Raw genomic sequence first — 24,359 nt, 5'->3', positions numbered from 1 at the left:
CATCAAACCTGGGGCCTTAGAAATGCTAGATAAGTACTCTACTGCTGAGTCAACCCTAGATTCCCAGTCCCTGTCTTTATTACAGAACAAGGTGCTCTGCGTTGGTTACTGTTGGGCTTTTGTAACAAGTTAGATTTGACTTTTAAAGCCAATACAGTGTTGAAATTGCTAGGGTTTTCTAGGCTGGAAGGCAAGATAGGGTTTATCACATTTATTAAGAGTATTAATTTTCACATCTAAGGTGGATTTTATGTTTTAAATTACTGATTTGCACCAATTAAACTGCAATTAATCTTGGTGGAGTAGGAAGTGGCTAGGGTGTAACTCCTCGGTAGGTGTCTGCTTAGCGCCTGGAGGGCTAGGCCTTCAGTCCAGCATGAGGAAGAAAGAGTAGTCAAGCCTTTTACTTTCATTAAGAAAACACATCTGGATTTGTGAGATCTTGTTACTCCTTTTGTTAAATTATGTTAACTTAGTTAGCATATTGAATCATATTTCCTGGCTTCTATTAAGATTTTGTGGTGTTTCATAAAGGAGGGTGAGGAGTGAAATCTGAAACTGTCACGTTGAGGAAGATGCCCCACACTGACTTTTTAACAAGTTGGCATTTCTCATCCTTCTGGTTTTAGATAGTTCTTTACTTGCGCATGTGCCTGGCTCATAGCGCAGGTGTGGTGCCCACCTCTCAGAGTTTGGCTGATATGCAAGATCATGCTCCAGCTATTGGACGGTACATTCGGACATTAATGTCAAGCAGTCAGGCAACAGCTTCGTCTTCTAAGAGTGGAGAAACCAACCCTGTTCAAATCTACATCGGCCTGCTTCAACAGCTGTTAGCAGGTGTTGGAGGTAGGAACATAATCATACTAAGAAAAAGCAGTAAAACAATTAAGCAAAAAGTAAATTTTACCGTTCTCTTCAGTATTTGTACATCTAGCTCAAGTGGGTAAGTTACAAACCCATGATCTTACAGATGACCCTGGTTAAACCCATTGGGCCTCAATATACTAAAAAGATAGTAATTGGGAAAAGGACTTGTAGGTAGGAAATGGTTATATGTATGTGTGTGTGTGTGCAATAATAGGGATGAGAAAGAAGTAGAGGGTCGGGAGTTACACTAATCTGAATATACTATATAGATACACGAAATCCGCAAAAAATAAATTCAATAAAAATGTAAAAAATTAAATTTTAGACTGTGCTAAGAATTTGCAGCCAATCTATTCCAACCTTCTTGACTTTTGTAACTAAACATTAACTATTGTTTACTTTCTCAGTCTACCTGATTTATTCTTGGCGCATTTTTCATTTCAGAAAGATGTTAATGTAGATACATATTTGTCTTTTTAAATGCATATGAAGAGCAGGACATCCTATTGATAACTGAATTGCATTCTATATTTTGAATTGGATTTTTCCATCTTTAGACCAGAATTTGTGTTTAAACAGTAGTATTACATTTGAGAGGAATTTAGGGATTTCTGTGTATTCATTCTTTTTCATGAAAGTTAAAATAGTTCTGAATTCTTATTTAGGTTTGCCAGTCATGTACTGTCTATTGGAAGCTGTGTCAGTGTATCCAGAAAAATTGGCTACCAGATTTGTAGACAAAATAGAATGGATCAAGGTATGTCCTCATGACATGTTTATTTCTCTAAGAATTCAGGTATTTCAAACTAATTAAAGTATCTTTATTCCTACCAGTCTTAATATGCTCTTTACTACCTTTAAGTCATTTCAAAAATGACTTAAAAAATGAAAGCATTCAGGTCAACATCCCTCATGACACATCTTGGTGATGCTGGGGGATGAATTTAAGAATCATAAGTTAAAACTCAGCTGAGAGATGGCTCAGCAGCTAAGAGCACTGCCTGCGTGTCCAGAGGTCCCAATTTCGATTCCCTGCTGTGAAACAGTGGCTTTCGGCTGTCCTGAGTTCCTGCGCCCTCTTGTGGTGTTAATGGGGAAAAAAATCATCAGTTAAAATATTTTTCTGAGCTGGGTGGTAGTGGCACATGCCTTTAATCCCAACACTCAGGAGGCAGAGACAGGTGGATCTCTGTGAGTTCAAGGCTAAGCGTAGTCTACAGAGCGAGTTCCAGGGTAGCTCTAGCTATAGCTGTTACACAGAGAAACAGACAAGCAAAACAAAACAAAACAACAACAAAAAACACTTCAAAAATATTTTATAATAGGTATAAAATTTTGAAAAAAACATTTACATTGTATATTTATTTGTCAAGAAACACTTCTGTAGTTGTGACATGCCTTTAAATCTCAATTTCCCACTGTTCCTTGCTTCTGACAAACATACAAAGGACATTAATAGTTTTATGAGGTGAAACCTATATTGCTTATGCATATATACATAAAACAATGCATTTAAAATGTTTCCTTTCACAATTTGAATTTCTTTTACTGGATAGTAGAGCTTGTAGCTAGTCTTGTAACTGTGTAGAAAACTCCTTTTTATTTTAACAGCTTCATCATTTTCCATTTCTTGGTTAATTCTAGATCCTTATTACTGACCATTTAGGATTCTTATCTGTTGCAGAGCATAATACTATTTAATACTGTTTTCTGTTCAGAGAAATAATTTTTCATAGCAGGGAGGATTTTGTATTTCATGGGCGAATATATGAGTGAGAAGTGTAGGTTTAGATTTCCAGATGTGGAAGACACGTGTCTATAATTCTGATCATGCCCACCCTTCATGTGGGCAGTACTAAGTTATGCTACCAGCTCGAGTGTTCTTCTCTCATAACACCAAAGGTGTTAGCAAATAAAATTGTAAGTGTAATTTGAATTTAGTAAAAATATGGCTCATACAGTTGTGTATGTATCTCTTTTGTGCTGTAATGTAACTCATTTTGGAAACTAGCTTGAGTTATGGTAAAATTTATAGATTTTATCTTTAAATTTGAAAATAGGAATGTAGTTTGTCAAGAGATACAAGTTTTTTATTTTTCTTGAGAAGATTTAGTCTTTTGAATGTGCTTCTTATTTTAAAAAGGGTGTTCATTCTTTGTGGATATTTTCTAATTTAAACTAATGTTGTAAGTTTTGATCACTTAATAGAAGGTAAGAAAACTTTCTATGACATGAAGAGAAACTAGAATATGGTTTGGTTCTAGGGCCTGTTATGTCGTGACCTGTGAACTAAAAATAAGGTTTCATTCTTGCCCTCCCTTCCTTCCTTCCTTCCTTCCTTCCTTCCTTCCTTCCTTCCTTCCTTCCTTCCTTCCTTCCTTCCTTCCTTTCTTCCTTCCTTCTTTCCTTTCAATTTTTTCTTTTTTTTCCTTTTCTTTTTGAGACAAGGTTTCTCTTTGTAACTCTGGCTGTCTAGAACTGAATGTATAGACCAGGCTGGCTTTGAACTCAGAGATCCACATGCCTCTGCCTCCTGAGTGCTGGGATTAAAGGCGTGCACCACTGCCACCTAGCCCTCTTGTTCACTTTATCTAAAAAAAAAAAAAATGCTGGAGTTTGAAAAGAGTACTTTGCACATGGTAGGCCTGTGTTTTCCCTCCAAACCACAACTATAGATCTTTTATATTTGTAAGTAGGTGAAAAAACAAAACAAACACATTATTTCATGACATACAGGCTGCAGTCCTCATTTTATTGGAACACATTTGTGTCCATCCCTCTATGTATTACTATTTTTGCCTGCTTTTGTGAACAGTAGCATAATGGAGTAGTTCCCAGAGTGACTAGATAGACCACAGGGTCTTTTTCTTTTTTTCACAAAAAAATTGATTTACTGATCTTTATTTTAAATCAACTACATTTATTTTGCCTGTTTTAATGGACATGCAGCTAAGATTTTTTTTGTTGTTGTTTCTCTGTGTAACAGTCTTGGCTGTTTGAACTTCCTTGGTAGACCAGGCTGGCCTTGAACTCATAGAGATTCACCTGCCTCTGCCTTCTAAATGCTGAGATTAAAGGCAAACACCACCACCACCCAGCTGAGATTTTTGTATATAATTTCAGCTCATTACAATTTTTCTTTTTATTTATTTTACATTTTTAATAAAATATAATTAAATCACTTCTCCCTTCTCTTTCCTCCTTTTAATCCTTCCCATATTCCTCTCCAGCTCTCAAATTGATAGCCTCTTTTTCTATTAATATTTTATATATATGTATGTGCGTGTATATATACATATACACACAGAGAGAGAAATATATTCATACAGTATGATGAGTTCATTTTTGTTGTTTGTGTGTATATGATTTCAGGGCTGAACACTTTGTATTGGATAACCAGTCAGGGAGCTCATCCCTGGGAGAGTCTAATTCTCCCTCAGCAGTCATTGGTTGCCTGTAGTTCTTTGTCTAGGGTGGGGCCTGGTAAGATTCCCTCTGCTGTGTTAGCGTGTCTATTAGTTTTGTCGTTGTTCCGGTCTTGTTTATCCAACCAATTTGAAGAGAGACAGTCTGATAACACCCTATCTCCAAAACCTGTTCTGTGATGTTCCGTGAGTCATAGAGGCAGGCGCTGTGCTGCACATGTATCCATTCAGGCTGGACTCCCCCACAGTCCATTGATGTTTGCATTGTGTTCAGCTGTGGTTTTCTATAATGGTCTCCATTTGTTATAGAGAGAAGCCTTTTTGATGAGACATGATAGGTATTCTCACCTCTGGGATAGGAATAAGATTTAGATTGTAGTTAGCAATTATCCTGGCCTAACTAAGTTTAATAGTTCTTTTTTAATACCTCACTAGTCCTGGATAGTTGGCTAGATTTCTAGTACCAGGCATGATTTCCCTTCTGTTGAATGGACCTTGAGTCCATTTAGACTGCTGTTGGTTACCATTGATCTGGCTTGCCGTTTTTACACGTTTCTGGATATCTTGCTATGCTGGTCATTGTTGTGGCTCATAGATGTCACAGCTGAATAGGACTGTTAAATATGGCACTTGCATAGTATTTTGTGGTACTATGGAAGCTAGACTGCAGGAAGGAGGATTTCAGGTTAGATCCCGTTCAAATATATTAAGCTTGTTTTTGATAATTTCATACGTGAACATAATATATTCTGATAATTCCCTCCCTTCTTTTTATCTTCATCTCCTACCTGTACCCTCTTCCATCGCACCACTGGCCTCTCTCCCATATGTGTGACCTTTGTATTATAACTGTCTATTGGAGCCTGGCAGAGTCATTTTGTTTGAAAATAATAGTTTCTTGAATTGCATTTTTCATGGAGAACAATAGATTGGTTGTTAAATATATCATTTACTTTTATAATTTTAAATATCAGAACTTGTCAGCAGGAAGATGGTTATGAATCATATATCTCTCTCTTTTCTGTGTTGCTCAGAGTCTGATGAGTAGCAGTAAAGAAGAAATGCGTGAATTGGCGGCCTTGTTTTATTCTGTGGTTGTGTCAACAGTATCTGGAAATGAATTAAAGTCAATGATAGAACAACTTATAAAGGCTACAAAAGACAATCATGTATGTTACCAGTTTATCTTCATTCTTTATTATTTAAATAAAACAACTTTGCATTTTGACAAAATAAACAAACCTGTCTCTGAAACTCAGGCACTGTTACTAATCCTAGGACAAGTTTTCTTTTTTTATACCAGCAGATTTATCCAGTTTGAGATCTAAGTACTGTTATGACAAAAACTTAGGAGCCATTTTGCTAGAAATAATCAATTTCTACTTTGTGCCTGTAAGACAGCGAAAAATATGAAATTTTGATTATGAAATATGAAAAAAAGAAATGACATTTTGTTTCTATCCCATTTTTCTCTCAATTCTGGAAATAGTTGAATCTTTAAGGGACATCTTCTTAGATTAGGAAATTTACGTGCAAGAGTGGACTAACCTGAGCATGTTGGAGTTTTTGAGCCTGAGTCTCACTGTGTAGCCGAGGCTGCTCTGAGACTTGAGATTCTCCTGCCTTAGTATGTGCTGCTGTACTCACTTTTGTTCTCCTCTTTTTTAGTAGGTGATAGGGTTTTACATAATATCTGATTGTACTTTTAGTTTTTAGGTTTCCATTTGTAAAGCAAACTTACACATTGTTAGCCTTTATAATTAAAAATTGCATAGATGTGTTGATTCAGTCACTCCAACTAGTAGATTTTAGCTATGTGTTTGAAAAGTACTGTTTTAGTTAATGTGCACATTGTGGTAGGCAGTTATTTGGGAATCCCCAGGACTGCCTGGTGTTCAGTTATTAGCTCTTCCACCCCCATCTCTGCTACCACTTAATAACTACAGTAAAAGCAAACTTGATTAGTATATTACCTAATTTGTATTTGGAGATTTTAGTAGTTAGAAAAAGGACTGCTCATTGTATTTTGTTGGCAGTATAGAGAAATTATCCTTGAGCATTATGATAACTAGCTGTATAAACAAGAAGAAAGCATAATGGGTTATAGTGATGCTCAGTGGGTAAGAGCACTTGGCTGCTTTTCAGAGGACCTGGGTTCAATTCACAGCATCCACATGGCAGCTCACAACCATATGTAACTCCATTTCCAGGGACTTGATACCCCTTCTGGTTTCTGGAGACAATGCATGAACATTAGCACACATTGAGGCCGACACTCATACATAAAATAAAAATTAAATAAGAAGGAAAGTATAAGGATTACAGAAGCATATTTAAAAAGTCACCTGACCCACAGTTGAGGTTGTATGAAATTAAAGTATCTAAATCTGGATATGAGTAAAGATTCTCAGCATTCTCTGTTGGAAACTCTGTTAGAAACTGCTCTTGTTTAAGTTTGAGTCATTGAATTCCAGTAGAATTGTTTTATTTTCTAGCCTTAGGTTTTATCAGAGAAATTGCTCTAACAACAGTTATTTCAGCATGTCTTTTCATGTGTGAGGTAGAAACAGTGCTGTTATGTTATTAAATTCAGAGCCCTGAGGTACAACATGGATCTTTGCTTGCATTGGGATTCACTGTGGGAAGATACTTGGCTAAGAAGAGGATGAGAGCAGCAGAGCAGCAGGACCTGGAGACAGACGCTGGTCTCTTGCCTGCGCAGGAGGAGCTCATTCGGAGTGCTACGGAAACAATAGGTCAGTGTCTGCACTGACTTGGGTGCTGCAGGGTTTGAATTATGTTAAATTTTTAATATGGTATTTTAGTTTCTTCTTACAATATTGCACTTTAAAGACACAAGCTTTTCCATAAAATAATCTGTTTTCTCCATGTTCTTATATTCTAGTGTCAGTTATGTTATGGGGAAAACTAATGTTCGCGGACACTTAAGTCCTGTTGTCACGCTGTCTAACTATTACATAGCTGTCAGCAAGTGGTCAGTCAGAAAACACCAGAGACCTTGATTTCCTGTTGCTGCTTTAAAAAATTAATACATGGCTGATTGTTTTAAATCATAAGAATAACTAGTGTGCTGCTCTGTTGTGTCTACATATGCTCCAGGTTCATTTTTAGACAGTACATCACCTCTGTTGGCAATTGCTGCCTGTACAGCCCTGGGTGAGATCGGCAGAAATGGTCCTCTCCCGATCCCCAGTGAAGGATCTGGATTTACCAAACTTCATCTGGTAGAAAGCTTACTCAATAGAATCCCTTCCAGTAAAGAAACAAATAAGGCAAGCCTTTCTTTTTCTTTTTCTTTCCTTTTCCTTTCTGGAATTCATAGTTCTATGAACTAACAAAGCCAAGTTATTATGAGTATCGTCATCTATCCGTAGCCATCCGTGCCCACTGCAGATAGAATAAGGTTTTACTAATGTGTTAAAAATGATAAAGATGTAATTTTGATAAAGGTAATTGCTTTTTAAATTTGCTTTTTGAGAGGGAGACATGTATAAACTGCTTTGTATGTTTTTTTTGCCCCAGTTATTCTAACTTAGCTCCTTAACAATGTGGCTTTCAGAGACTGTTTTTGTCATGCAGAAAACAGATAATGAAGTGCTCAGTCTCCTGATCATGTAGCTTCAGGGCAGTGCGGAGTCTTATCTCTCACAGCCAGTTCAGCTTGAAGAAGTGGAGGCATTAGGAAGCTGTGCGAATAAGCTGAGGGAAGAACAGTTAGAGTTTTTAAGTTGAGATAATTGTTTTCATAGACTTTAAAACATTCTTGTAATTAAAGTACCTGATGTCGAAGATGAAGGTGCTTTAATGAGTAGGAAAATACCAGTTTACTATAAGTTTTCAAAAAAATATTGTAGTCTTGTTCTTGGTTTAGCTGCTCTTTAAAATCAAGACAATACATTATATAGTTTTCTTTTTAGCTATTATTATCTGTTTTTTTTGTTTAGCCATTGATGAATAATGCAAGTTACCCAAGATATATGCTATAGGTTTCACATGTATTAAAAGTAAGTCTTTAAAAAGATGTGGTGAAAGAGGCATAGTTGTCATTTCTATGCGAGATAACAAGAGTTTCAGAGGACTGATAGAACTTGCTCAAGGGCTACTAAGTTGTATAGATAATTTTGTGCCTATAAACCACATTTTTTACCTTGACAGTTTAAATAATAAACCTAAGACTTGTTATTTTTAATTTTTGTAGGTATAGATTCTTAATGGGCTTAGTTTTCTGCTTTTACTGTCTTTATAATTCTGTAAAATTAGGCACTTTTGTAGTAATGTAGGCATTGGCATATTTGGCAGATGGATTTCCTCTAACTATCTTCTCATTTTGGAAATACTGTTTTGGGATAAAACTGTTATTTAATTTGTTTAAATTTTAAAAAAAGAATCTGTGTTCTTCCAGATGAAAGAACGAGCAGTTCAAACACTGGGCTATTTTCCAGTTGGAGATGGGGGTTTTCCCCATCAGAAACTCCTTTTGCAAGGTCTGATGGATTCTGTGGAGGTATTTATATTGTTACTCAAATAAACATTTTTTAATTGTTTTGCTTACTCTTGAAATTTTAAAATTTTGTTTTATTGGGGAATTATTACTTTCTTTTATGTGTATGGGCATTCTATCTTTTTGTGTCCCTCTTATAGTGCCCATAGAGGCCAAAAGAAGGCATTGGATCCCCTTAAACTGTAGTTACAGATGCTTATTAGTCACCATGTGGGTGCTGGGAATTGAACCTGAGATCTCTGGAAGAATAGTCAGTATTCTAAAGTACTGAACCATCTCTCCAGCCCCTACTCTGAGATTTTTTTTAAAATTAAACATTTGTTCCTTCATCATATTTAATTTTGAGTGCTTGCTTTAGACTTGTTACTATGTTAGATATAGCTCTATGAATTGTATATCTGGGAAAGACTCATTATTTTTTTAAATATTTATTTATTTATTATGTATACAATATTCTGTCTGTGTGTATGCCTGCAGGCCAAAAGAGGGCACCAGACCCCATTACAGATGGTTGTGAGCCACCATGTGGTTGCTGGGAATTGAACTCAGGACCTTTGGAAGAGCAGGCAATGCTCTTAACCACTGAGCCGTCTCTCCAGCCCTCTCATTATTTTTGAGTGGACCATGGTATAGTAGAACTAGAATAAACCAATTAGCCCCTTGTGGAGAGTTGTAGCTGATATTCTAGTTGCTATTGAGTTACTGATTCCCAGTGTTGTGCAAAAAGACCTATAGTTAGTGAATACTATCAAATTGTGGTGTCTTTTTTAAAAAAATGTTTATTAATTATATATACAATATTCTGTCTGTGTGTATGCCTGCAGGCTACAAAAGGGCATTACAGATGGTTGTGAGCCACCATGTGGTTGCTGGGAATTGAACTCAGGACCTTTGGAAGAGCAGGCAGTGCTCTTAACCTCTGAGCCATCTCTCCAGCCCCCAAATTGTGGTGTCTTAATATGACCTAACATTGCCTCTGCCTACCTCACATTCGTGTACCAACCTCTTTGCTCTGAGCTTCTGAAAAGCTCACGTTTCCTTTTCAGATTATTGCTGTGCTCCTTGAAAACCCTTTTGGCATTTAAACTAGATTAGATTCTTTAGTTACAGTGGCTTGGAACCCTTTTCTTTATAGTATTTATCACATCTTCTCACTGTTGTTTATAAAAAAGGCAGAGTCTGCTTTGCTCATTATTACTCAAGTATCTAGCACTATGATTGTAAAGGTAGATTTTCATAAATGTTGGTAAAAGTAAGTGATTAGGAAGATATTTGCATAGACGGCAGGAGAATCCTAAAGGAGGGTGTGATTGTGTCAGAGAATTCTGCTTGAATGGGAAGTAATTCCTGAGCCCTGCCTGGTAGGAGGAAGAAACAGACTTTAATTGAGGCTGAAAGATGTGAGGTTTAAGATAACTGAGTAAGAGAACTGGAATTGAAATTCAAGCCTGCCTTCTTCTGTTTCCTCTCTGTGGGAGAGTGAATCCAGGTACTTGCGCATACTAAGCATGTACTCTGCCACCGAGCTGTGTCTCCATTTCCATATAATGTTTTCACAGTGAGTTATACTCATGCCAGTATCATCAGATGCTAGTTGTCTTAGTTACTTTTCAGTTTCTGTCACAAAACACCACAACCAAGGCAACTTACAGAGGAAAGAGCTTATGGCTTATAGTTCAGAGGGTGAGTCAGGACCATCATGGCAGCAGGCAGTAAGGCACTAGAGCAGTAGCTGAGAGCTCGTATTCAGATCCACAAGTATGAGTTAGAGAAAGCTAACTTGGAATGGCCTAGTCCCAAAGCTTACCCCAGTGACATACTGCCTCTTACAAGGCCACTGCCTCGCAATCCTTCCCAAATATTCTCACTAGCTGGGTACCCAGTGTTCAAATATATGAGCTTATAGAAGTCATTCTCATTCAAACCACCACATCTGTTTTATTGTAAACTCTTGGAAAGAAGCTTATGTTTACTTTTTCATCTTTTCTTGGTTATGTCAGCTCTGATTGTGGTTAAGTGAGAGCTGTTGAGTTCTTAGCATAGTTTGATATCACTGTTTTAAAGGTTTAGAAATACAAAAAACCCTGAAAAGCCAAAACCATGGAATCAGTGTAGAAAGATTAAAGGATAAAGATGAGTGAAAAACTTAATCTGAGAAACAGAATCCTAAAATAAAGCCCTAATATGCTTTTTGGTATATTTCAACATTTTTTTTTTTTTTAAAATGGTGCTTGGATCAAACCTGTGACTTTACCCATACACAAGTACTCTCCTAGTGAATACCTGGCCAACCCTACTTTAAACTTCATTTTGGAAAAATTCAAACCTATACAAAAGAATAACAATATAGTGATTCTCCATAAACTTGCCTTATTTAACTCTAATTCCTTTCTTTATAGTAAGCCTAGTTACCTTATCATTCCTAAATTATCTATTGGGTTTTGGTTTTGGTTTTTATGCCATTTATGGTGTTAACAATAGGAAATATGTAATTAACAGGTAAAAGAAAAATCAATGATTAAATAAAATCAATGATTAAATTCCTGATAAAGGATCCTTCCTGTTGAAATACCTTTTCTCAGCTTTAAAGGTCTCCAGAGGAGCTTTTGACCAGAACTGCTGTGGAACTAAAGTCCTCAGTTTATTACTTCTCTAGATTAGGAAGCCTGTGGTGAGAGCACTGGATTCTTCATGAAGACTCAAACACTAGATTAAGAATAGCAATGCAAAACTTGTTTGGTGCAGTCGCTGTGCTTATGCCCCTCAAATTCTTTTCATTCCTCATTGCATCTTTCCTTCTCTTACACATAAATGTTTCACAGTAAGCAGAGACAAATGCCAGAGGGCACTCAGACAGGTTCACCTCCATATTGGGACAGTGATTCCTGCTTGTAAAACAGCACCAGAATTTCTGAATTAAAATGTAAATATTTGAGTATGTAGCTACACAGAATTTTATTTGACCTTTGAAATTTTAAGAATAATGCAGAGAATACCTGTATACTTTGTTATCTATATTTACCAAGTTTTAACATTTTATATTTGCCTTATCATTCTTTACTTTTTTCAGGACCTTTTGAGAGTAGCTTGCAGATGGCATAGAAGAGTGTGAAGAGTTTTTATAAAAATGTAGTGGTCATTGTTCATTGTGCAGTTACCATAGTCAGGCACACTACTAAATAGTGAAAGCTTTGTCTAAATTAGTATCATTTAATCCTTATTGCCTGATGAGGTAAATGATGATATTGTGTTGATTTGACCAGTAAGGCTTTCAGGTATATGTAGCTGATGAGAAACTGACCTAGAAATTCCATTGAGGTGGCTTCACCTTTGAACCACCCTAAGCCCCTACATAAGCCTACCATTTTCAAAGATTAATAGCCTCTACATAGTGAGTCTGTGCTGAGGGTGAGAAGCAGTCTCATGGAGGTGAGAAATGATCTTCAAATTTGTCTTAGTTCTCTATTCCTTCACTCCAACCACTTCTGAATAATTGAGTTAGCTTAAACAAGGAAAAAGAGTGGAAATAAAACCTGCTGAGAAGTAAGATATAATGCAGCTCTTTTGGGCCGTGGTGGTGCACGTCTTGAATCCCAGCACTTGGGAGGCAGAGGCAGATGGATCTCTGTGAGTTCAAGGCCAACCTGGTCTACAAAGAGATAGTTTCAGAACAGACGCCAAAGCTACAGAGAAACCATGTCTCAAGAAACCAGAAATAAATAGATAAGTAAATAAGTAAATAAATAAAATAGTTCTTTTATAGAAATGGATATTTAAGGGAAATGCTCTCCTATTCATGGATTCTGTTTTCCTTCATTATAGGCCAAGCAGATAGAACTTCAGTTTACCATTGGTGAAGCCATCACCAGTGCTGCTATAGGAACCAACTCTGTGGCTGCCCGAGATGCTTGGCTGGTGACTGAAGAAGAATATACACCCCCTGCTGGTATCAAATATCTATCTGTTGAGTTACTGAGTTTCTGAGTGGCTTTCTTCTTTTCTCTATCATATTTGAGGCAAAATATTTTTCCCCAAATATTGATGCATGCCTTCAAATTTGGTTTGTCAAGGAGAATGGTTGATTGAAGAAGACTGAATAAACCAGGTAGTGGTGGTGCACACCTTTAATCCCAGCATTCAGAAGGCAGAGGCAGGAGGATCGCTGTGAGTTCAAGACCAGCCTTGTCCACATACTGAGTTCCAGGCCAGCCAGAGCTACTGCCCCTTCCAAAGATTGAATATGAAAATTAGAACTTTCCCAGCCTCTTGTATCTAATTCATTACTACATAATGAAGCTCCACTGTCCCTTGCTAATCCTGGAAGTGTGTTAGAATTTAGTGACTGCATAATCGAGAGAGTATATATGTAATTCCTGAGTATATATTACAGACATTAAGATTTTTAGGCTAAGGTGATTTATGCCTGCAATCCCAGCACTTTGGAGGCTTAGGCAGAAAGATTGCAAGTTGAAGAATATATGGGCTAAATAATGAGATCAAAACCAGTTTGGGCTGTGTAGTGAGATTTTTGTCTCCATAGCAAAACAAAACAAAACAAACAAAAAAAACCCAACAAAACCAAAATCAAGGCCTAGCAAGACCACTCTGCAAGTCAAGGTGCTTACTGCCAAGTCTGATGGCCTGAGTTCCATCACTGGAACCCCATGACAGAACCGGCTCTAGCAGAGCTGACCTCTCACTGCCATGTGTGTGCTGTGGCATGAGCTTTTATGCATATCCACATGTGTGCACATGTACACAAAAAAATGAATAAGCCCAGTTTTAAAAATTAAAGAAAAAACAAAGTAAAACAAAGTACAAAAAAAATCCAAAGTACAAAAAAAAAAAAAACCTCAGTTATCTTCTTGGATTGATTTGAATTTCAAATTGAAAATATATTTTAGTATTGAACCAGGGTTGTTTTTATCTTTAAAGCTAAAAGATAATTCATAAAGTATTTTTATTTTATCTTCTTAGTTGGAAAAATTAAATAAGAATGTTTTCATGGTAACAATATCATTGTGAATTGTATTCCGTAATGAATATAGTTATTATACTTAGTGTTATAGTTAACATTTATCATTGTAGTATCATCTTCACCTATTATCATGGATGACTTAAAAGAACTAGGAAAACCATTTTTCTTGCAGTATAAATGTGGTTGATGGAAGCCAAACTAGCCCCTGAGGCTTCTGTTTGAATGCATGTGAGGTAAAGCAAGACAATATTCGTATAATGGAAGGGAAAGAGGCACTCATCAAGCCTCAGTACTGTTGGGATCTTGAGGCCTCGAGGAAGAGAGGCAGATGTGTTATAGCTGGAAGACAAAGTTGAAAGGCAAAGCTATTGCTTGGTTTGTTCTTAGATGGAAGCATAATAAAGATTTAATAAAGGAAAATGGCTGAGGTTGAAGAGAGTGGGGAATTTTTATGCCCGTGAACTCGCATACGTTAAAATGCTTAGTTTATACTAAGCTCCTGGATATCTTGACTTTTTTTTTTTTATTTGTATTTTTCAAGACAGGGTCTCTCTGTGTAGCTTTGGGGCCTGTCCTGGAACTCACCAGGCTGGCCTTGAACTCACAGAGATCTGCCACCCTCTGCCTTCCAAGTGCTGGGATTAAAGGTGTGTGCCACCACTCCCCGGTGGTCATGTGTCATGTGGTTATTGTGTGATTGTTGATTTAACTGTGACTTTTTAAAGGAAATTATATTTGTGTGTTTTAATCATAATCATTCTTTGCTTTTCCTCAGGTGCCAAAGTGAATGATGTTGTCCCTTGGGTTTTAGAAGTTATTTTAAGTAAGCATATTATCAGCCCCAACCCACATGTGAGGCAAGCTGCCTGCATCTGGCTCCTTTCTCTTGTGAGGAAGCTAAGTACCCATGTAGAAGTGAAGGTGAGCTTCATAATATACATTGTATATGTGATGAACTCTGTATGGTTCCCAGAGTATTCATAAATTAAAATAGGAAGAAAGTATGTGAAGGTTGGACTCATTAAGATAAAGGAGAAGTTCTGAAATAGGCTCCATGTGGAGCAGTGAAGGATGATCATCTGATTAATACTGGCAAGAACATGATCTAAATGTGAAGATGTAATGTCAGAAGTGCCAATAATGGGGACATTCATACTGGAACAAAAAAGGTTAGAGCAAATGCTTAGACTGCCTGTGGAGGGTACAACTTCTAGTGATGTGAGCATCTATAAAGGTGAGGGAATGGAAAGGTTCATGACTGCCTTGGTCCTAAGACTCCCTGACCCCAGTGTACCTTACAGTGAGGTGCTTTGTTCTCCGAAGAGGTAGGATTTCAGTACTCTAATGCCTTTTCTCTTCTTTCAGTCTCATCTTAAAGAAATTCAGAGTGCATTTGTTTCAGTTCTGTCAGAAAACGACGGTAGGTTGTTGGTAAATACTTGACTTGTCAAGTTCTTTAAACTTGTATTTTAAGTTTTAAAAAGTATGGGTTAATGAGCTGTAGCACAAAGACCTCCGAGCCATGTAACTAAGACAAAGTGAGCCAATCACCTTTTTATTCCCAGCATGTGGGAGGCCAGGAGCAGGAGGATCGTGAGATTCTGTCTCTATCCCAGAACTGCAATACAGTTAAAAATTAAATGTTTTAGTATCAAAGGTAATTGTATTAAGGTGAAGGCCAAGATTAATTACCACAGAACCATATTCCTAGGGTATCAGAAATTGAAATTCTTTCTTTTATATGAATTACAGCATCTGCAACTTTACATTTTTTAAAAATAGATTTGAGGCCTTAACGTAAGCGTTAAAACCTTTTCTACTTCTGGTTACTTTTCCTCTTTGATTAAAGCTAGGAAAAAGCAAATATTTTAAATGGGAAGGGGAAGAGGTGGGAAGAGAGGAGAGGGGAAATGGGTTGGTATGTAAAATAAATGGGAACAAAAGTTACTTAAATAAAACACAGAAGCTTAAAAATCTTATTTTAAGACACGTGGCCTTGTATTCCCTTTATTTTTCTAAAGTTGGATATGAGTGTCGTAAAATCCTAGGAGATTGTGTCATCTCTAAGAGAAACAGTGTGTGTTGGTTTTCTCATCCCATGGCGATCGCTGTGACACTATTGTAGTTTATTGGCATTTTATTCCTGTTTGATCATGGCTTTCGTTTTTGTTGTCCCATGATATACTGAGTTGATTTAGGAAAATAGAGTAATTCTGCTTTCACATCTCTATTTTTATATTATTTTGGAGTGAAGATAATTACTTGAAAGAAAATAATTGGCCAGAAGACAAATTTCTTTTAGAATAGTATAATTTTGTCTGCCTTTTTTTGTAGAACTCAGCCAGGATGTTGCCTCAAAAGGGCTTGGATTGGTTTATGAGCTGGGCAATGAACAAGATCAACAAGAATTGGTGTCTACACTTGTAGAAACACTTATGACTGGCAAAAGGTACAGTGAATTTTAAAATTTCAGGTATGAATACATAGTACCTTGAGACTGTGATATGGAAGAAGGAAAAATTCCTTCTACTTATTAAAACATTGTATATCAGTGCTTGTTACACAGTTTATCCCAGTGTATAATCTGTTTACTTAGAAACATTGTACTATGTTATGATTTCCAACTTGAAGCCTACCACGATAGTTAAAACATCCAGGTTAGAAAAACACTGTAAAACCTTTGGCTAAAAGAAGTTAAGATGTGATGAATAAACTTGAATATCATTCATAATCTGATCTGTGGTGAGTGCATGGAGGGAGATTGGTTTTGTCGTTGCTGCTTTCTGCTGTCTCCTTGGGGGGAAGGGTAGTTTTTATGTGTAACAACAGTGGCTGTAACTTTACATAGAAATCTTGAATATTTGTGAATTTGTTTTGTTTGTAATTGAGTTTAGAAAATTTGCAGTCTAATAGAAAAGAATAGTTTATATCTTTCATATATTAGATACAGATTTTATTGCTCTTTGTTGGTATGAAAAATTTGAAGCTAATTTAAATTTTTATTTATTTGTTTTAGAGCTAAACATGAAGTTTCTGGAGAGACCGTGGTATTTCAAGGGGGAGGCCTTGGCAAAACACCTGATGGGTAAGTGTGCTAAATCTCAAGCCATTGATGGTCAACTAAGGCAGAGCAGGAATTGCCTTTATTGATGAATAAATAAAGAATGGCATGAGAAAAAACCGTATTGCATTAGATTGGGTTTCCTTGGAAACAGACTCTGAGCTAGAGATTTGTGTGCTGGAGGTTTATTGTAGAATGCCCTGGGGATTGTCCTTGGGAGGGTGAGTAAGTAGACAGTACCATCACTCTGGTGATAGAGCGAAAATTGAACGGTTGCCATAGTCTCATTGGACACTGAATTCTTGAGGAACTTTAGGCTAGGATGGCATGGCCCATCAGGGTTGTCCTGCTCTGAGACACAGAGCCTTGACCTTAGACTCACTTATCAGGCAGTTATGCCTGTTCAGTGACTAATCATTGCTGGTAGGCTGCTTTGTGGGAGACCGTGACCTCAAAGACTAAGGTTCTCAGAGACTGACACTAGGTTCAAAACTCTGTGCTCCCAGGAAGCTGTGTTCTGAGTAGAGATCTTGCATAGCACTACGTTAATTAATTAATTAATTAATTAATGTGAAAACTTTGTGTCTTAGTCTTTCCGTTTAGCATTTCAAATTAATTTTGGTGCTATCCCTTTTTCATTATTACTTAAGTGTGGTTTTATTGTTATTTTTCTTCTAAGAATTGTCAGGTAAATTATGACGCTTGTTCTGTTTTCCTGTGTGGCGTTTGAAATAAAAGAAAGCTGCAGGTGGCTTATCTGTCTGCTATTCCATTTCTCACTGTTTTCACATCGAAGTTTTTTTTTTTTTAATTTGCTTGTTTTTATTTTTGCTTTTCTGGGCTTTTCTTTGTTTTCTTCTTTGTTTTTGGGGGAATGAGGTCTCATTATGTTGTCTAGGTTGCTCCTGAACTGGTTGGTTCAGTTGAAGCTTCTGGTATGACTACAGAAGTACAAACTACTGTACCTGGCTTCTTTCTGAATTAAAAAAGTGCCAGTTTTTTACAAAATGATATTTAAACAAATAAAATTTTCCTAGGGGAAATTTAACACAGATGTTTTTAAATGACTCATAGTTATGAGAGATTGTGTACAACATGTTGAGTTTTTGAGTTGTCTTCCAAGGTGCAAAGAACTTCACATCCATGGGACATCAGGCACATATTAGGTATTGTGTTTGTAACTACCAAATACTTGATAAAAAAATCAACTTGGGGTAGAAGGATTTATTCTGGTTCATAGTTGGATGCTGTAAGATCTGTCGTGGAAGGGAAGGAATGGTCGTAGATGACTCCATGGTTGTAGGAGTGTTTAATGGTACTCCACCTCCTGACCTCTTAGAATAGAAAAGGAGAGATAGGATAGGAATTGGTACTGGACTACAAAATTTCAAAGTTCATTCCTTAGTAACTCCTTCCTTAGAAAGCCAAGATCAGCATCTTAGAGATTCTACAATCTTCCCAAACAGCACCATGAGCTGGGTACCAAGTATTCAAACACTTGAGCCATTGGGAGACATTTCATGTTGAAATCACAACAGGTTTTTACCATCAGAAAGACATAGGAATTATTGATGATTGAAGTATATGACTATATTCTTGTCTTCTGTTTCCTTGGTGATAATAATGGTACTAGCAACTGAGGGGAAAAAACAATTTAAAAGAGACCTCCCCCAACATTGATAGTAAAATGCACACCAGTCTAAAGATAGCTAGAAAAATGTCTTAGTATATATTTCTTTTTGTTTGTTTCTAAGCCAGGGCCTTTCTACTTACAAGGAACTTTGTTCTCTGGCAAGTGATCTCAGTCAGCCAGATCTGGTATATAAATTTATGAATCTGGCAAATCATCATGCAATGTGGAACTCCAGGAAGGTAAGTTGTTGCATTGTTTTGTTTCTTTCTTAAATTTTTGCTGGAGGTTAAACTCAGGACCTCATACATACCAGTGCTCTGGTACTGAACAGTATACTCCCAGATTTTCTCCAAGAGCAAACTTGGTACATCAGTCATGTAGTGCCAGTTGATGTCTGTGTCTGAGAGCCGGACTACCATAGTAGCCATTATTATTGCTAAAGCTGGAATACGGAATGTTTTATTCAAGGACAAGTTTGAGAAAGACTATTTTCTTGCCTTTTTGTATTTAATATGTTAGTATTTCCTATGACAGTCATTTATAAATTATTCTTTATTACTTTTAGGGTGCTGCTTTTGGTTTTAATGTAATCGCTACCAGAGCTGGAGAACAGCTGGCTCCTTTTCTGCCTCAGCTAGTTCCTCGACTTTACCGTTACCAGTTTGATCCCAATCTTGGAATTCGACAGGCTATGACAAGTATTTGGAATGCATTGGTCACTGACAAGTCAATGGCAAGTATCTGTGAACCTGTGTGTTCAGAAGCACTAGCTTGCCTGTGGTACCCCATAGGTTGAAACCCAGTGCTCTCCCATGCACACTTTGTATGTTTATTTGCTGTCAGTGCTTCTTGTTTGCTTTTTTCTTTCAAAGATGCTATAACATTTACTAAGATCTAAAAAATGGAAATGATCTAAAAGTTCATTGGGTGGATAGATGGTTAAAAGAATGACAGTATATTCACACATGTTATATTATATGTTAACAAGGATCACTGATGCCATGGGGAATGGGTCACAAATCTATGCTTAAAGAGTTACTTTAGTTGGAAAGAGAGACAAACGAAATAGTCAATTGACATACTGTTTTTCTTGGTTCTGTCATCTGACCATTTACTATTCTATCCTCCTTTCAGACTTGAAAGTTTTTCAGGAGCTGCCTCTGAATATTGTTGTCCTGTTACCTTTTTTTTTTTTTTTTTTAATAAGTTCTAGGCAAACAAGCATTCTGTTGATTGTAATGGTTCACAGTTCTGTGCTGATTCAGATAGGACATATACTCCATCCATATTTACAAATCTTAGTGGCTGCTTGATGTCCTCACTTGTCGGTTATTTATATGTACTATAACTGTAACATGTCCTGTAAAGAGCTGAAACGAAAAATACACTTTTTTCTTTACTCTCACTATTCATTTATGTGTGCAAGCCAGCACACTTGCTCTCACCTCCTTCTTCTGTCTGTGTCTTACCCCTCCCCATCCCACACTGAATTTAGTTGCAGTTTCTGTTAAGTCTGATTTTATCATCATGTGTTCCTTGAATCCACTCTGCTCCCTGATTCTTCCCTGACGAATAGATCATCATCATCTTTTTTCTTTTCTTTGCCCTGTTTTAATTTATCTACATAGTAGTGAAAGTAATTTTTAAAATTGCAAATTGAATTTTGGTTAAAATTATTAAATGGATTTTTAGTTCACATTTTTTTCTTTCCAAAACTGGAGTTTGAACTCTGGCTCTTGCATGCTAGGTAAGTGCTCTGCCACTGATAGTATTTCTCAAGACTTCTTTAAAAAGTACTTATTTTGATACAAGATCTTGATCTGATTCAAACTGGGTCTTTAACTTTTGTGCTTCTTGCCTCAGCCTCCAGAATAACTTAGGTTACAGGGGTGCACAACTCCTCTCAGCTTCCAGCTTATTGTTCCAACTGAGCCTGCCATCAATTTGTTACCACCAAAGCTTAGAGCAGATTCACTCATCCTTCTCTTCTCATGTCTTACAAGACCCGAAACATGCTGTAGTTCTGTCCTCTCTCTTACATACGACACAGTATATTCCCACTCATGGGCGTTGGTACGTGAGCATTCAACTTTGAGGGCTCATGGAATTCTATTAGCTCTAGGATAGCATATAGTGCATCTGGGTCAACTAAAACTTAATAGGATAATGGGAGTTACAGATATGAGTTTGGCTCTTGAGATTTGGGCATGATCTTTTGAATAAGTGAACTATTGAACCACAATTGTGATGAGACACCTATGGAATATACAGCAGGGGATATGGGAAGCTATCTGTTTATTTACTTTTAGGTGAGTTATTCTCTGTTTTGATCATCTAATATGTAAGTAAGTATAACAAAACTTAACTACAAGTGAAAAAGTTTAGAGTCCTCAGATCTGTTGGTGTGACAATGGAGTCTACTATCAATTTATTATTACCTAAGCTTAGACCAAACTCACTTAACCTTCTGAACCATTATTATACTTATTTTTGCAAAAAACAAAGAAAACAACAACAAACAAACAAAAAACCCTTCAAGGTACAGAGATACCATCTTGTCATTTGAGGTCTCCAGTGTAATAGGGCAGTATAATAATGACTTGTCTGATTTGATTTACCTTAAGAAGATGCTGTGGGAACATGGAAGAGAGTTGCTGGTTGAACTTTTCTGAGTGGTGGCTACTCTGAATCTCCATGACCAAATAGGAGTTACTCGAGTTGGACATGGAAGAGGATTGCAGAAGTAGTATGTGCCAAGCCATAGAACTAAGGCCAGACAAGATATCTGTATGACAAGATGAGTCACAGTGGGCTTGTGCGGTATAAAGCCCAAGAGATTAGATTTTATTCTCATTTACTATGGAAAAGGCTCATCTGTGTTTACATTTTAGAGTGCTTGCAAAGTGTTGAGAGATTTATAGGCTGAGAGGCCTAGGGACACTTTAATAAAGAAAAATGATCAGTGTTGTTGAGAGGTAAATAATTTGATTGTTGGATTTTACATTTTTAATTTTATCTTTTGCTTTCTTTAGGTGGATAAGTATTTGAAAGAAATTCTTCAAGATTTGATTAAAAACCTTACCAGCAGCATGTGGCGTGTTCGAGAATCCAGGTACCACTTAGAAAATTAGACTAGCCAAATGGAGTTGGAAAGTTCTCCTTCATATTTCTAAGGTTTTTTATTTTTTACATGGTATAACAAGAATTAAGTTAAAACCACCAATTTTTAGTTGAGTTTTTTTTTCCCTTTAACTACATGAACTCTACTGGATGATTTGCCTAAATTATCTTATATAAATATGAAGTTAATGAATCTGTGGATCACTTGTTAAACTGTAGACATCAAATTGTATAATTTCATGACTTAATAGGGTAGAATTTCTTTGCATATGCAGTTTGTATACATTTGATGCCTCTTACATGCTTGGTGATATGTGCAACATTAAGAGCACATAGGTGAGTTAAAAATAGTGTATTGGTGTATCATTCAAAGGGATTGAATTATACATTTGTAGGAACTGTCACTTAGTGATTTGTGTCCTATGTAATACATTTGAGGTAATATTGGAATAATTATAATTGTCTTGGGGCAAGAGGTTAGGACTAGAAATACAGATGGAGTCTGTATTATTGTCTGGTATAACTATTTGGTAGTAAAATCTTGGACTTGCTTGAACATATATTTTAAATCAAGTTTCTGTTTCCAGCTGTTTAGCTTTGAATGACTTACTGCGCGGAAGACCTTTAGATGATGTCACTGACAAACTTCCAGAGATGTGGGAGACACTGTTCAGAGTACAAGATGATATTAAGGTATTACAGAAATCTATGTTTATATATAGGTTAATTAAACTGGAATCATTAAAATACACTGTAGATTTTTTAAATGCATATATTTCAAAATTCCCTGTGTAGACAGTTTTAGAAACCATAGTTTTATCTCCAAATTTTAACTTTGATGTATATGTTAATTTACAAGTTTGAGTATCTTTATTGAGGTCTGAGCTGAAGTGACGTAAAGCAGGTGGCTACAGCATGGCTTTTTCAGCAGAGATCTCATGACGCTGTTGGATTAGGAGCAAATACCCATTTGGAAGTAATTTGTATGATTACGTTTGAAAAATTAGGCATTCATTTCTAAATAATGTGATTAATGAAAAAATATCTCTCAGTTTTCTTACGTATTTTCTTGTTTCATATTACTATAAAGCTGAGATAATTCATGAAGGGGAAATGGTTTAGGTAATTTGGAGGTTATTATTTTTCATAGATGGACTCAGTTTGGGCCTGTGACAAGGCAGTCTATCAGGTCAGAGTCTGAGGTAGAAGAAAACATTTACTTGGGATAGTGAGCAAAGCGGAGGAAAAGAGGAAGAGTCTGCAGCCCCATAATCTCTTTCAAGGGTTTGTTCTCAGTGAACTACACTTTCTTCCCCCATCTCTAAGGAGGTTGTAGTATAGTGCCCCTCTGGGGACTCAGCCTTTAGCACATAAACCTTTTGAGGATGATCAAGATCCAACTAAAGTACCGGATCATTTACATTTTAAAATATTTTGACATTCTTAACATTAGACCACTAGGCTTGTTTTTCGTGTTGCTTTATTCATTAGAAAATGTTAATTCTTTTACAATCTTCACAGAGATTTTTGTGTATTTTGTGTATACTACATTTTATTTTTGGATTGTTGTAGTTAATGACTACATTTTTGTATGGGCAAAAATAAATAAGCAATATATGTTCTTTAATGCTCAGAAAACCTAATGAAATACTATATACTTAAACCTGTTATTGAAAGTTATGTTTTACTATTTTGTATTAGGATCTAAGGTAGTTAATTACCCATTATAGAGTAGAGAAGAATGAATGTTGTCTAATATGTATAATGCCAAACTTTTCTCATTTTTAGGAGTCTGTACGGAAAGCAGCAGAACTAGCTCTGAAAACTCTGAGCAAGGTGAGAATACTCATCTCATAGTGGGATAGAGTAGGGCAGGACTCACCATACACTTCACATTGCTTTTTTTATTTTTTGTCATAGGACATAATGTTGCCTTGTAATTGGTTTGTATAGTTTATTGCTCTTACAGTGAATACGAAAGTGGGTTCTGTAACACTAAAGGTAGTGTTTCTTGAGCACAATATACCTCTGCTTTCTTTAAATAATGAGACATCAACATGAGGTATACTTTTTCTTTGACCCTGAAGAACACATTACTCTCTTAAATGAAGCAATAAATGTCTTTATTTTAATATCTTTCCCAAATTTATAAGGTTGGTAAGCCTTTTTGAAACTAAATAGTCTGCCACTTGGAATTACTTTTGTAATTTACATTTTAATTGTGTAAGCCTTGTCATTGATCACATTACTAACTAGTAAAAAAGTATGTTTTAAATCCAGGTGCCCCTCATGTCTAGGTTTGTGTTCTTTACCAGATCATACCTTCAACTCCTTATACAAATTATACAACTCCTTATCCTCATTATACAAATCAGAAAGTAAAACATTAGAAAATAAACTATATTATCAGATTTTCTGTTTAGATATGGCAGATCTTTAGAAGCCAGTTTTGGTCATTCCTCTGTCTCCCTCCAACCCCCACAGTGGCATAGAAAGTAGACTCACTTTCACTTTATTCCTAATAGAGACCTAAAAAAGTACTGTCAGAGAAATGCTGTAATAGTCGAGAGGCCAGCTTCACTAATGTCCGTGCTCTTTGTATGTGAGGTTTGTGTGAAAATGTGTGACCCTGCCAAAGGAGCAGCTGGCCAGAGAACCATTGCTGTCCTCCTGCCCTGCCTTCTGGACAAAGGAATGATGAGTCCTGTGACGGAAGTCCGAGCCCTCAGGTGTGGTTTGGTTGAAGTGAA

At 36.5% G+C, this 24,359-nt stretch overlaps 1 protein-coding gene across 5 annotated transcripts in view; it reads left to right on the top strand.

The window, feature by feature from the left end:
* Window positions 1-24,359, top strand: part of Ecpas (Ecm29 proteasome adaptor and scaffold) — a 115,425-nt gene that overhangs the window by 69,702 nt on the left and 21,364 nt on the right. For all 5 annotated transcript variants that reach the window (XM_038346942.2, XM_038346940.2, XM_038346939.2 and 2 more), the window contains 17 exons: window positions 630-849; window positions 1,536-1,627; window positions 5,330-5,464; window positions 6,889-7,051; window positions 7,416-7,588; window positions 8,719-8,820; window positions 12,640-12,763; window positions 14,571-14,716; window positions 15,161-15,215; window positions 16,130-16,244; window positions 16,812-16,880; window positions 18,611-18,728; window positions 19,055-19,222; window positions 21,522-21,601; window positions 22,197-22,302; window positions 23,398-23,445; window positions 24,217-24,338. In XM_038346942.2, the coding sequence (XP_038202870.1) occupies window positions 630-849; window positions 1,536-1,627; window positions 5,330-5,464; window positions 6,889-7,051; window positions 7,416-7,588; window positions 8,719-8,820; window positions 12,640-12,763; window positions 14,571-14,716; window positions 15,161-15,215; window positions 16,130-16,244; window positions 16,812-16,880; window positions 18,611-18,728; window positions 19,055-19,222; window positions 21,522-21,601; window positions 22,197-22,302; window positions 23,398-23,445; window positions 24,217-24,338 (2,036 nt within the window). The remainder of the gene's footprint in view (window positions 1-629; window positions 850-1,535; window positions 1,628-5,329; window positions 5,465-6,888; window positions 7,052-7,415; window positions 7,589-8,718; window positions 8,821-12,639; window positions 12,764-14,570; window positions 14,717-15,160; window positions 15,216-16,129; window positions 16,245-16,811; window positions 16,881-18,610; window positions 18,729-19,054; window positions 19,223-21,521; window positions 21,602-22,196; window positions 22,303-23,397; window positions 23,446-24,216; window positions 24,339-24,359) is intronic.

Source organism: Arvicola amphibius, chromosome 11, assembly GCF_903992535.2.
Source record: "Arvicola amphibius chromosome 11, mArvAmp1.2, whole genome shotgun sequence".
In the NCBI taxonomy this organism is placed as follows: domain Eukaryota; kingdom Metazoa; phylum Chordata; class Mammalia; order Rodentia; family Cricetidae; genus Arvicola; species Arvicola amphibius.
The sequence above is the reverse complement of the archived record's forward strand: the minus strand, read 5'-3'. Positions and strand labels throughout refer to the sequence as shown.